The sequence below is a fragment of the Gorilla gorilla genome, chromosome 8, assembly GCF_029281585.2.
Source record: "Gorilla gorilla gorilla isolate KB3781 chromosome 8, NHGRI_mGorGor1-v2.1_pri, whole genome shotgun sequence".
NCBI classification, from domain to species: domain Eukaryota; kingdom Metazoa; phylum Chordata; class Mammalia; order Primates; family Hominidae; genus Gorilla; species Gorilla gorilla.
The window spans coordinates 103804964-103818987 of NC_073232.2; the positions used below are offsets into that span (position 1 = coordinate 103804964).

The 14024-nt window shown below is 38.3% G+C and overlaps 1 protein-coding gene across 3 annotated transcripts in view; it reads left to right on the plus strand.

The window, feature by feature from the left end:
* The window catches only part of HECTD2 (HECT domain E3 ubiquitin protein ligase 2), a 104423-nt gene that overhangs the window by 55104 nt on the left and 35295 nt on the right, over positions 1-14024 (plus strand). For all 3 annotated transcript variants that reach the window (XM_063710319.1, XM_004049786.5, XM_063710320.1), the window contains one exon: positions 13023-13087. In XM_063710319.1, coding sequence (XP_063566389.1) covers positions 13023-13087 — 65 coding nt within the window. The remainder of the gene's footprint in view (positions 1-13022; positions 13088-14024) is intronic.

Genomic DNA, 14024 nt, shown 5'->3' on the forward strand with positions numbered 1-14024 from the left:
TGGAATATTAATATGTTATATATGTTAAAAAATGAAATATACAGATATGAGGGAAAAAACCCTAAAAGGGAAAACAAACAGAAAATAAACCTAACTGTATTTTGAACGAATACTATAACCATATTTTCCAAAACTCACTAAAAAACTTTCATACATAGTAGTTTAACTATATAATCCTAACTAAAAAAAACACATGCAAAGACTGTAAACAAATCTTTAACTTTTAGTAGTTTGGGTTTTTTTCCCCCCTCAGGGGTATAGACAAATAATTCTGAAATTACATTCTATGTATTGTTGAACCAAACAAACGAGTAAATATATCAATGTTGCTGGGAGTCAGGTTTCTCATTTTAGAAAAGGGAGATATAAATATGGGATGAGAGAGGCTAAAAACAGTTCTGGGAATTGAATTAGAATTGGAGGCATTGTAATGATCTCATGGTTTTTAATAGATGTAGATACATGTGTGTGCATGCAAGTGTGTATGTTCTAGCCCTGTGCACTGAAAGGGCCTACAGCAATAACATCCCTTCACTATACTGAGCACTTCACTATGCTTATCTTGGTTTCTAAATACCATGTCACACTAAAAGAACCACAGCTCCCTAGAGAAATGGCTAATTCTAAGACCAAGGCAGGGAAAGTACCAAATGAACCTGGATCATCTAGTATCTCACCATTAATTATGATGTTAGCTGTAGGGTTTTTTTTTTAGATGTTCTTCATCAAGTTGAGGAAGTTCTCCTCTATTACTTGTTCACTGATAATTTTTATCATGAATGGGTATTGGATTTCATCAACTGTTTCTTTTGCATCTATTGCTATGATCCCATGATTTTTCTTTTTTAGCTTGTCGATGTGATGAATTACATTAGTTGATTTTCAGGTGTTGAACCAGACTTGCATAACCTGAAATAAATCACACTTGGTTGTGTTGTATAATTCTTTTTATGTATTTTTTGGTTCAATTTGCTAATATTTTGTTGAGGAATTTTTTGCATCTGTGTTCATGAGAGGTATTGATCTATACTTTTCCTTTCTTGTAATATCTTTCTCTTTTGAGTATTAGGTTAATGCTGGCCTCACAGAAGGACTTAGAAAGTATTCTCTCTGCTTCTGTTTTCTGGAAGAAATTTTACAGAATTGGTATCATTTATTTTTTAAATATTTGGTAGAGTTTACCATTAAAGCCATCTGGGCCTGGTGCTTTCTGTTTTAGAAGGTTAACAATTATTGATTCGGTTCCTTTAGTAGACACAGGCTTATTCAGATTATCTGTTTCTCCTTATATTAATTTTGGTAGATTGTGTTTTTCAGTAACATATCTAGGTTATCAAATTTGTGAGCATAGAGTTGTTCATAAGTCATAAATTATCCTTTTAATGTCTATAGAATCAGTGTGAGAATGATCTTTCGTTTAGTAATGAGTATTTTCTCACTTCCTTTTGTGATTAGTCTGGCTAGAGGCTTATCACTTTTATTGTTCTCTTCAAAAAAAAATCAGCATTTTGTTGTGTTGATTTTCCCTGTTCCCTTTTTTAAATTTCATTAACTTCTCTAATTTTTATATCTTGTCTTCTACTTACCTTGGATTTAATTTGCTCTTTTGTTTTAGTTTCCTAAGGTGGACACTTAAATGATTAATTTCAGATTTTTTTGCTAATATATTCATTCAGTGCTATACATTTCCCTCTACACACTGCTTTTGCTATATCTCACAAATTTTGATAGGTTGTATTTTTCATTTGTTTTCCAAAGCTAAACATAGGCTTACCATATGATCCCTCACTTACACTCATATGTATTTGCCCAAATGAGTTAACAATTTATGTTCACCCAAAAACCTGCACACAAATGGTTACAACAGCCTTAATAATTACCAAAAATGTCCTTCCATAGGTGAAGGGATAAACAAACTGTGGTACATTCCATATCATGGAAATTATTCAATGATAAGAAGAAATGAGATACCAAGTCACAAAAAGACATGGAGAAACCTTAAATACATATTGCTAAGTGAAGGAAGCTAGTCTTAAAAGGCTGTTAAAAATAACAGTAATGGAGATTTGGAGCCAAGATGGCCAACTAGATGCAGCCAGGAGGAACATCTGCCGCTGAGAGACTGGACATCAGGAAGACTGGCACACTCCAAGCGGATCTTCAGAGGGAAGGCATTGAGATTGGACAGATGGAGGACATAGAAGCTGGGCTGAAGGGAGCTGGGAAACCTGGGTGGGGCTACCAAGTAATGGGATTCATTCATGACCCCCAGCAGCTCCTGTGGAAAGGGTGAGTTGAACAGGCAAGGAGCAGCCTGCTCTTGCCACGGGCCTCCGGAATCCTGGCAACAGGAGATTCCATGACCCCATGGACACTTGAGCTGGCAGGGTGAACTGCTTACACATGTGGGAGGAGTAGGACTCCAGCCTGTGTGGCGCCCAGATGGTTTGGTATGGGAACATCTGCAGTGGAGCATGGCCAGGGTTGCCCATCCCTCAAGGCTCACTGTGCTCCTCCTGGAGACTTTGGCCTTGAGAAGACTGTCAGACCTGGACAGAGTAGGGCGGTCTTGCCTGTGAGATGGTGCCAGACCAATGTGAGTGTCCCCCTGACTGCTGGCCTCTCCCAGGGCCCCAGCCTCGCCACACTCACTTGCAGTGCACCCTCGATGCCCAACCAAGGTACTTCCTGGGGCATAGCTCACCAGCAGACCACTCCTGGCCATCATAGGGTCCAGCAGAGTGGCCCCCACCAACACACACCAGCCTACCTGCAACTTCCCCCCATCAGAACCTCCCCTCCGTAGCTTTGCCAGCATGCATTTGTCCACAGCCACCTTCCCACTGCTTTGCCAAGGTTTGCGAGTGAGTGGACCTCACTTCTCCCCACCAGTATGTGTGCGTACCCCACCAGGCTACTGCTGCATGAGTACATGCTTGCTGCCCCCACTGGCATGTGGGCACCCAATCATGCCACCATTGCTGCTGCAAAAATGCACACGGACACTAGCAACTTGCCCCCCCCACCATGCTGACACCACTGTTGGTGCAAATGCATGTGCACAGAGTCCAGCATTCCTGCCCCCCACCAGCACCCCACACCTACCACACCACCACTGCTGCCAGCTCAAGAGCATGGAGCAATGCCACAAGCCCACTCTCACTAGTACCTTGCCCCAGCAGATGTGTGTGCATCCCATCACATGGCTCTGAGTGGCTGCTGGCACATGCAAGCAAGCATGGATCCAACTGCCACTACCCCAGTCAAGTGTTTTGGCTGACACCACCCATCAGAATGTTAGTGCCAGTGGACCAAGAAGACCTCAGCCCTTTTGGCACAGCAGGTTCCTAACCTTGAGGGGCCAGAGAACAAAGCCAGGGGCTCGGTACCAGCACCCCCCAGAGTTAGAGCATGCAGCCCAGGAGTGCTGAGCTGAGCCTTGGCCCACTAAAATTTTCCAGAAACAAAGCCATTCAGCTGAACCCACTTTATACCACAATCAAACCCACAAATGCATCAAAGAAGATAAAAGCCAAAAACAAAATCCCATTCAAAGGATAGCAACTCCAGAAACTGAAGGAATGTCAACTCACTCAGATGAGAAAGAACCAGCACAAGAACTCCGGCAACTCAAAAAGCCACTGTCTTCTCACCTCCAAATGACCACACTAGTTCCCAGCAATGGTTCTTAACCAGGCTGAAATGACAGAAGTAGAATTCAGAATATGGATAGGAACAAAGATCATTGAGATTCAGGAGAAAGTAGAAGCCCAATATAAGGAATCTAAAGAATACAATAAAATAATACAGGAGATAAAAGATGAAATGGGTTGTTTTAAGAAAGAACCAAATTGATCTGACAAAGCTGAAAAACTCACTTCACAAATTTTACCCCATCTCTACAAAAAAAAAAATTTTTAAGTTAGCTGGGTGTAGTGGTGCATGCTTATAGTCCCAGGTACTTGGGAGGCTTTAGTGGGAGGATCACTTGAGCCCAGGAGTTCAAAACTGTGGTGAGCTACGATTGTACCATCACACTGCAGTCTGAACAACAGAGTTAGACACTGTCTCACTAAAAAAAAAAAAAAACAATCAGAGTACAGTTGCGAACATTAACAGCAGAATTGACTAAGCTAAAGAAAGAATTTCAGAGCTCAAAGACTGATTCTCCTAAATAGCTCAGTCAGACAAAAATAAAAAATAAAGAAGAATGAACAAAGGCTCCAAGAAATATAGGATTATGTAAAGAGACCAAATCTACAACTCATTGACATCTCAGAAAGAGAGGGAGAGAAAGCAAGCAATTTGGAAAGCATATTTGAGGATATCATCCATGAATATTTCCCCAACCTCACTAGAGAAGCCAACATTCAAATTCAGGAAATTCAGAGAACCCCTGCAATATGCAAGATGACCATCCCCAAGACACACAGTCCTCAGATTCTCCAAAGTCAAAATGAATGAAAAAATGTTAAAGGCAGCTACAGAGAAGGAGCAGATCACCTCTAGTGAGAACCCTATCAGGCTAACAGCAGACCTTTGAGCAGAAACCCTTCAAGACAGAAGAGATTGGGAGCCTATATTCAGCATTCTTAACAAAAAGATATTCCAACCAAGAATTTCATATACAGCCAAACAAAGCTTCATAATTGAAGGCGAAATAAGATACTTTTCTGATAAGTAAATGCTAAGGAAATTCGTTACCACCAAACCTGCCTTACAAGAAATCCTTAAGGGAGTACTAAATATGGAAAGGAAAGACTGTTACCGGCCGCCACAAAAATACACTTAAGCACATAAACCATTGACACTATAAAGCAACCACAAAATCAAGTCTGCGTAATAACCAGCTTAACAACATGATGACAGGAATGTAAAAAGGCTAAATGTCTACTTAAAAGGCACAGAGTGGCAAGTTGTATAAGAAGAAAGACCAAACTATATACTGTCTTCAAGAGACCCATCTCACATACAGTGACATCCATAGGCTCAAAGTAAAGCAATGGAGAAAGCTCTAGCAAGAACAATAGAAAAGAAAAAAGAGCAGGGATTGTTATTGCAACTTTAGACAAAACAGACTTCTAAACCAACAACAATCAAAAAAGACAAGAGCATTACATAATGGTATAGAGTTCAGTTCAACAAGAAGACTTAACTATCCCAAATATATATGTACCTAATACAGGAGCACCTGGATTTATAAAGGAACTTCTTAGAGATCTACAAAGAGACTTAGATAACCACACAATAATAGTGGGAGACTTCAACACCCCACTGACAATATTAGATGATTGAGGAAGAAACTAACAAAGATACATGGGACCTGAACTTGTCATTTGACCAAATGGACCTAACAGATATCTGCAGAACTCTCAACCCCAAAACAACAGAATACACATTCTTCTGAACTGTACATGACACATACTTTAAGATCGACCACACAATCATAAAACAATTCTCAGCAAACTTTTAAAAAATGAATTCATATCAACCACCATTGCACAATAAAAATAGAAATCCATACTGAGAAAACCACTCAAAAGCATACAATTATAAGGAAATTAAAACAGTCTGCTCCTGAATGACTTTTGGGTAAGCAGTGAAATTAAAGCAGAAATCAAGAAATGTATCGAAACTAATGAGAACAAAGATAAAACATACCAGAATCTCTGGGACCCAGCACTGTGAAAGGAAATTTTATAAATCTAAATGCCTACATCAAAATGTTAGAAAGATCTTAAGTAAACATAATATCACACCTAGAAAATCTACAGAAACAAGCACAAACTAACCCCAAAGCTAGCAGAAGACAAGAAATAACCAAAATCGGAGTTGAACTGAAAGAGTTCCATCCCAAGATGGAACCAGGAAGAAATGGAAACCCTAAACAGACCAATAATGAGCTCTGAAATTGAATCAGTAAGAAACAGCTTACCAACCCCAAAAAAAGCCCAGAACCAAGTGGATTCACGGCCGAATTCTACCAGATGTACAAAGAGCTGGCACCATTTCTACTGAAACTATTCCAAAAAATTGAAGAGGAGGGACTCTTCCCTAATTCATTTTGTGAGGCCAGCATCATCTTGATATCATCTTTTCTGTGTGGCAGAGACACACACACACGCATGCACACACACACACAGACACACACACACACACACAAAGAAATACCTCGGGCCAATATTCCTGATGAACATTGATGCAAAAACCCCTGCAAAATACTAGCAAACTGAATCTAAAAGCACATCAACAAGCTAATCCACCATGATCAAGTAACCATTATCCCTAGGATGCAAGGTTGGTTCATCCTACACATATCAATAAATGTGATTCATCACGTAACAGAACTAAACACAAAAACCACATGATTATCTCAATAGATGCAGAAAAGGCTTTTGATAAAATTCAGCTTCCCTGCATGTTAAAAACCCTGAATAACTAGGCATTGAAGGAACACGCCTCAAAATAATAGGAATCGTCTGTGACAAACCCACAGCCAACATCATACTGAATGAGCAAAAGCTACAAGTCTTCCTCTTGACAACAGCACAAGACAAGGATGCCCACTCTTAGCACTCCTATTCAACATAGTACTGGGAGTCTTAGCCAGAGCAGTTGGGCAAGAGAAAGAAATAGAAGGCACCAAAATAGGACGAGAGGAAGTCAAATCTTTGCAGATGATATTATTCTATACCTAGAAAACCCCAAACCCTCTGCCCAAAAGCTCCTAGACATGAAGAACAATTTCAGCAAAGTTTCTGAATGCAAAATCAATATATAAAAATCAGTAGCATTTCTATACACCAACATCTAAGCTGAGAGCCAAATCAAGAACGCAATTCCACTCACAATAGCCACAAAAAGAATAAAATACCTGTGAGTATTGCTAACCAATGAGGTAAGAGAGCATTAACAATGAGAATTACAAAACACTGCTCCAAAAAATTACAGATGAACAAACAAATGGTAAAACATTCCATGCTCAAGGATAGGAAGAATCAATATCATTAAAGTGGCCATACTGCCCAAAGCAATTTACAGTTGCAGTGATATTGCAATCAAACAACCAATGGCATTCTTCACAGAATTAGGAAAAAACTATTTTAAAATTCATATGAAACTAGAAAAGAGTTTGATTAGCCAAGGCAATCCTAAAAAAAAGATAACAAAGCTGGAGGCATCACATTACCTGGCTTCAAACTATGCTACAAGCCACAGCAACCAAAACACCATGGTACTGGTTCAGAAACAGACACATAGACCAATGGAACAGAATAGAGAGCCTAGAACTGATGACACACACCTATAACCATCTGATCTTTGACAGAGTCCACAAAATAATAGGGAAAAGATTATCTGTTCAATAAATAGTGCTGGGATAACTCGCTTGCTATATGTAAAAGATTGAAAGTGGACCCATTTCTTTCACAATATACAAAAATCAACTCGACAAATTAAAGACTTTAATGTAAAAACTGAAAGTATAAAAAGCCTGGAAGATAACCTAGGAAATGTCATTCTGGACATAGGCCCTAGCAAAGATTTCATGAAAAAGATGCCAAAAGCAATTGCAACAAAAACAAAAATTGATGAATGTGACCTAATTAAACTGAAGAGCTTCTGCACAGCAAAAGAAACTATCAACACAGTAAGTAGACAACCTGCAGACTAGGAGAAAATATTTGCAAACTATGCATCCAACAGAGGTCTAATATCCAGAATCTATAAAGAACTGAAATAATAAGCAAAAGCAAACGACTTCATTAAAAAGTGGGCAAAGAACATGAGCAGACACTTCAAAAGAAGACATACATGTGTCCAACCAGCATATGAAGAAATGTTCAGCATTACTGATCATTAGAGAATTGCAAATCAAAACCACAGTGACATAACATCTCACACCAGTCAGAATGGCTGTTACAGATATTGAGATTATGAACATGAGACTGTCTAAAATATCTTTGATACCAAATAAATTTTTAGAAGTAGAGAAATTAATAGATTAAACAGCAGATTGGAGACTGCTGGAAAAAGAATTAGTAAACTGGAAGGTAGAAGTGAAGAAGAAATTTCTCAGAGTAGAACTCAGGGAAAAAGAGATAAACTATAAAAATAATAAAGATGTATAGAGGATAGAATAAGAAAGACTAAACTTCATTGTATTTGGAGCCTAAAAATTATGGCACAGAAAGAATGGGGGTGTATATTTAATACCTGGGAGTTTCCCATAACTGATGTAAGACGTGAATCCACAAATAACAGGGGAAACAAAATATATACTAAGCAAGATAAAAGACATGCAGACAAAGTAGTGAAATTGGAACATCGTAATAAAGATACCTTATAAGTAATCAAAGGGAAAAGACAAATCATTCATAAAGGAAAATTATTTGGCTGTCAGCAGACTGCTCCACAGCAATCTGGGAGCCAAAAACCTGAAGTAATATTTTCAAAATACTAAAAGAAAAGAATATAAACATTGATTGATGTAGCCGGAGAAACTGACTTTCAAGAATGAGGGTGACTTAAAGATATTTAAAATAAACAAAAACTGCCCTTACCACCAACAGACGTATACTTAAACTTTAAAAGATATATTTTAGAGAGAAGAGGAAGGATCTGAGATATAAGAAAGAATGATGAAAAAGAAATTCATAAATACAGTTGACCCTTACACATCATGGGTTTGAACTGCATGAGTTCACTCACACACAGATTTTATTCCGCCTCTGCCATGTCTGAGACAGGAAGACCAACTCCTCCTCTTCAGCCTCCTCCTTAGCCTACTTAATGTGAAGATAAAGAGGATAAAGACCTTTATGATAATTGCTTCCACTTAATAAATAGTAGATATCTTTTCTCATGATTTTCTTAATAACATTATCTTTTCTCTATTTTATCATAAGAATTCAGTGTATAATACATAATACATATAAAATATGTGTTAATAAACTATATTATTGGTGAGGTTCTGATCAACGGTAGGCTATTGATAGTTAAGTTTTGGGGGAGTCAAAAGTTATACATGGATTTTTCTACTGCATTGGGGGTCAGCATTCCTAACTCTCATGTTGTTCAAGGGTCAACTGTATTTATGTGTCACCCTAAAAAATGCCTGCATAAAATTGATGTCTAATGTGTGTGATTAAGAAGAAAAAGCCAAAAGATGGGAGAATAACAACACATAAGTAGAGGAAGCTTATTGGAATTAAAAGTATTCTAAGATGCTCTAAAGAAAGAGTAGGATATTAACTTTAGGCTTGTTAACTATGAATAATAAGAAATCGAAAGTAACCTCTAAAACAGTGCAAGTGGAGCAAATAACTTTCTTAACTGGAGAGTAGGGGAATGGGAAGAAGAAGCATTAAAAAGTGAGTTGAATGAAAACAAAAAATAAGATTGCAGAAACAAGTCCAAATATAGGAATAAGTAATTGAATAACGAATATAAATGCACTAAACTCACTGGTTAGAAGAGACTATCACTTTGGATTTTTAAAAATTATATTCCATGCTAAGCACAAGAGATACCTAAAAAGGTTGAAAGTAAGGGTATATAGAATATATACCAGACACCTTCTAAACCAAAGGAAGTTGAAATCGTTGTTACTAACTTCAGAAGATACGGCCTTTAGGAAAGTAAATACTACAGATGATCAGATGAGGGAGAAATCACTGGAGTTGGGAAGGTTATACAGAAGAGGTTGATTTTTATTTGCACCTTGGAAGGATTCAACTTAAGTATACAAAGAGTTGAGCAGTTAGTCAGTGAGTATGTATTGTCTTGGCGTTGGAGATACAGTGTTAAACAAAAATGCATGTCATATACAGCTCTAAGTAGCTTATATTCTAATTTCTACTGGGGGCAGGTTACAGATAGAAAATAAATGTGAAAACAAATGTGAAGAAAGATAATTTCAGATACTGATAAGTGCTTCGAGAAGATAGGACGATGTAATAAGGAGTGATTAGTGGTTGCTTTTAGCTAGGAAGCTCAGGGAGGGCCTCTGTAAGGCAACAGTTGAGGTCTTAATGATGAAAATAACTCAAACCATGAGAAGATCTGTGAGAGCAGCACACTAACAGAAGTGACAGCTAATAAAAAGGCCCTGAGAAGGGAACACAATTGGCAAATTCAGAAATAAGGCTTGTGAGACTAAAGCTTGGTGAATTTGGGAGAAAGGAGAAGACTAGGTTGGTAAGAGATGAGACTGCATATGACCATGCAAGTTTAATTGTATTGTAATGGAAAGTCATTGAGTGTTTTAGGCAGGGATCATTTATAGTTAAGAAAGATCTCTCTAGATGCTTAGCAGAAAATGGTCTGTAGTGTGTCAAGAGAAAGGAGTTAGGAAGGCCTTGTAGTAGTTGAAGCAAAAGTTGATATTTGGATTAGCAATTTTGGCAATGAAAATCGAAATGTTCAGACTCATATATTATGGAGTAGAGCTAGTAAAACTTCCAGTACATTGGATGTGGCACTCAAAGGCAAGAAAGACAGGAAACTGAGTGGATGCTGTTGCCATTTAATTAGATGGATAAGGCATTCGTGAAGAGAGATCAAAGTGTTTAAAAAAGAAGAGTATTCCACCTTGTCAGATGTTGCTGAGACATTTTGTAAGGTTTGGACAGAGAATTGACCATTGTCTTTCATAAGCTATAGATAATTGATGACTTTAATAAGAGTCTAGTAAGACTTTAATACGCCTATTTGGAATGAGTTGACAATGAGAAGAGATAGTACAGATAATTCTTGAGAGCTTTCACTATGAAGGGAAGCAGAGAAATGAGGCGGTAGCTAGAAGATGGCCCAAACAAGATGTTTTAAATAAAGGCAATACATCAGTCAGGGTCCTGGTAGTAAACAGACAACACACTCAAATTGGTAAATTGGGTTATTTACAAAGTTGTTAGCAGAGTAAGTGAGACCATAAGGACAGCACAGTGCCCAGGGGAGAATCTAGAGATGAACTGTGGGTGAGAGGGCTGCTTTACAGGAGATGGGACTTTCACTCTAGGGACACAGCCGACCCATGACAACCATCCCATGGTGACCCTGGAGGTGGGGACCTGAGGGAACAAATACCCCAACTTCACTCTCTTTTCTTTTCTGCTAGTGCTTTCTATTAGCTGAGCCCAATAAGAAGGCAAAGGAGTCTAGTTGATACAGTCCTTCAGAATTGGCCTCTGAGGGCATAGAGCAAAGTGGAGAAGAACAGCAAATCAGTGCCAGTGATGTTAGTCTGCGTTGTTATACTGATAGGAATGTTTTAGTAGAGAGGGAGAAACGGATGATACAGGAGAGATAAGAAAAAACTTTAATAACCATGTCCTTGACAAGATTATGAGAGGGGATGGGATGTAGGACTCAAATGAAGGGATTGGCCTTGGTCAAGTGCAGTTGCAGGCAAATTGGTAGAATTTACATAGGGACAGTGAATCTGTTATCTGGGTGCATCTGAGACCTAGAAAGCTTCCCTGTCCCAGACAGGTATGGAAGCCCAGAGCTCCAGGATCACCACACCTGCCCAATCACCCAGAAATAGGTTTGGAGAGGGAAACAATCATGACACGGACCCCCACGAAGTTTCTCCCTGATGGACTGGGAAGTCTTCTTTGTTGAAGACATTGAGCCAGACTAAGAAGCCCCTAGGCTTCTCAGAAACAGGGCAGACAGAGCAAGAGGGAGGACAGAACAGAGGCCAGAGCCCAGGCAGGATATGGCGCAATGCCACCACCGCAGGCATCCGGGGAGGAGTGCCAAACAGGGGACTTGGCCAGGAAGGCCAGCATTTGAGTGACAGAGATGCTTGCCCTATCCTGTTGCTGGCTTCTTTCTCCGTCCCTGTGTCAAGCTGTGGCTAGATTTCTCAATGAGGGCAAAGGGCGAGAGGAGTGAGAACCGCCTTCTTGAAGTTCTTTGGGCACCTGCCTGCCCTGTGAGCACCTGTGAGGCCTTTGTCCTTGGCTGGGGTGTGGTCGTCTTGATCCTAGCAAAGAGGCTGCTCAGGATGGGGAGGGGATGAAAACCCCTGCGGGTCCAATGCAGATGCCAAGTGTGTAGCAAGGTAATAGCTAGGAATGATGCTGGGAAGGAGGTGTTATAGATTTGAGGAATAAGAAGGTTTGAAATATAGTTGTCTTGAAGTGTAGAGAAGTAAGTGAACTATAGAAATGTTGTGGGACTGTCAGTGGTATTGAGTGTCCTTTTGAGATTTGTGGTCATAAACTTAAAGTATGTCCAGTCAGCACATTTGTTTGGTTTTTCTCCTGCAGCTTTTGTTGCTCAGGGGCAAACACTAAGTGGTTGAGCAGGGATACTCTCTGGGTGTGCGGGGTTACTGTAAGCAGAGGAAGAGAAAGGAATGCTATATTAAATATATATACGTATATGTGTATATGACATAAGAGCTAGGCTGAATGAGTGCTGATAGACATGTCTTGGAAGTAATGGTCGTGGTTTTAAATAAAAGCATAATATATGTGTATTGGCATTTGCCTCTTTCATGTAACATGACACAAATTTTACTGATTATTTGAAGTTTCTTGTTAATGAAGCTTCTATTCTCTTATAAACTAAAGTATTATCTAGATGTATTTTATTTTCATTTATTCTTGGGATGTTTGATAGTAAATAAGATTTTTAGTATTTGGATTATTAAACTAGAATGGTAATATTATGTTAATAAACATGTTACGCTTGGATTCATGTTCATTACTCTGTCCTGTCAGGTCAAGGAAAGTGAAATTGTTTTCCAGTTATATAAAAATTCTGTTGGTCATCAACCACCACCATATATGTTTGTGCATGTTGTATGCTACACATACCAGGGATATTCTCATTGTAATCTTATGTCATTGATGCTCTCTAGAGTTCTTAAATGTAAAATCAGTACTACTGTAAGTGTCAGTCCTGAGTCATCAAGTCTGATTTTAACTATTGAAACAGATCTGTAAATATAATTAACATACATCACCTAATTTGGTAATCCTAATTACCTTACTGTTTTCTTTTGCCTACAGCCTCAAGACGTTCAGAAGACAGTATTAAAGGGAATCATTAACAGCCTGTTACGAGAATGGAAAGGGTAAACTAATATTTTCAATATTTAGCTAATCAGTATAGATGTCTAACTTACACATCATATATCTTTAACATATGTGTATGTATTTTACTCTCAGAAAAGATTTTAGTTGAGTTATAATAACATAGATGAGAAAAGAATTATAAGCCATTTACAACAAAGCTGTATAACTTGAGATTTGTGACCTCTCAATAAGATCTGTAGATGGGCATAAAAAGATCTGTGAATTCTTTTAAATTGTATGTAAAGTTTTTTCTATGCAGATATATATGCTTTACAAAAATGGAATGGGTACTTACATCAGTAACCTAACTGAAATAATGAGCATTAAATTTAGCCTTGGGCTTCCTGGTAGCCAGAGTGAAATTTTTCTTATTTCTATTATAGGGACGCCTAAGGCCAGCTACTAAAATATTTTTTTCTCTCAGAACTAAATATTAGATTCTTATATAAGGAATCATGGGCAATTTAATTGGTAATGTTTTGAACCATGAATATGCATAATATAAAAATGTACTTTTAAAAATACATATTTAAATTTATATTAAAAGTATATTATTTAAATAATAACTTCTATTAAAGCCAAAGGAATGCCAAGTCTAGTTTAAAAGTAATACCTAAGTAGAATTCTTAAATGTAATGTTACATGTACCATATATATTTTAATATTTTAATTGTTCTGATTTTGAAAGAAATTCATGCTTATTATAGAAAATATAGAGAAGGCAGAGAAGTATAAAGAAGAAAGTGTCAGTCTGGCCAACATGGTGAAACCCCATTTCTACTAAAAATACAAAAATTAGCCAGATGTGGTTGCACAGTCCTGTAATCCCAGCTTACTCAGGAGGCTGAGGCAGGAGAATCGTTCGAATCCTGGAGGCAGAGGTTGCAGTGAGCCAAGATCATGTCACTGCACTCCAGCCTGTTGAGCTGTTGAGAA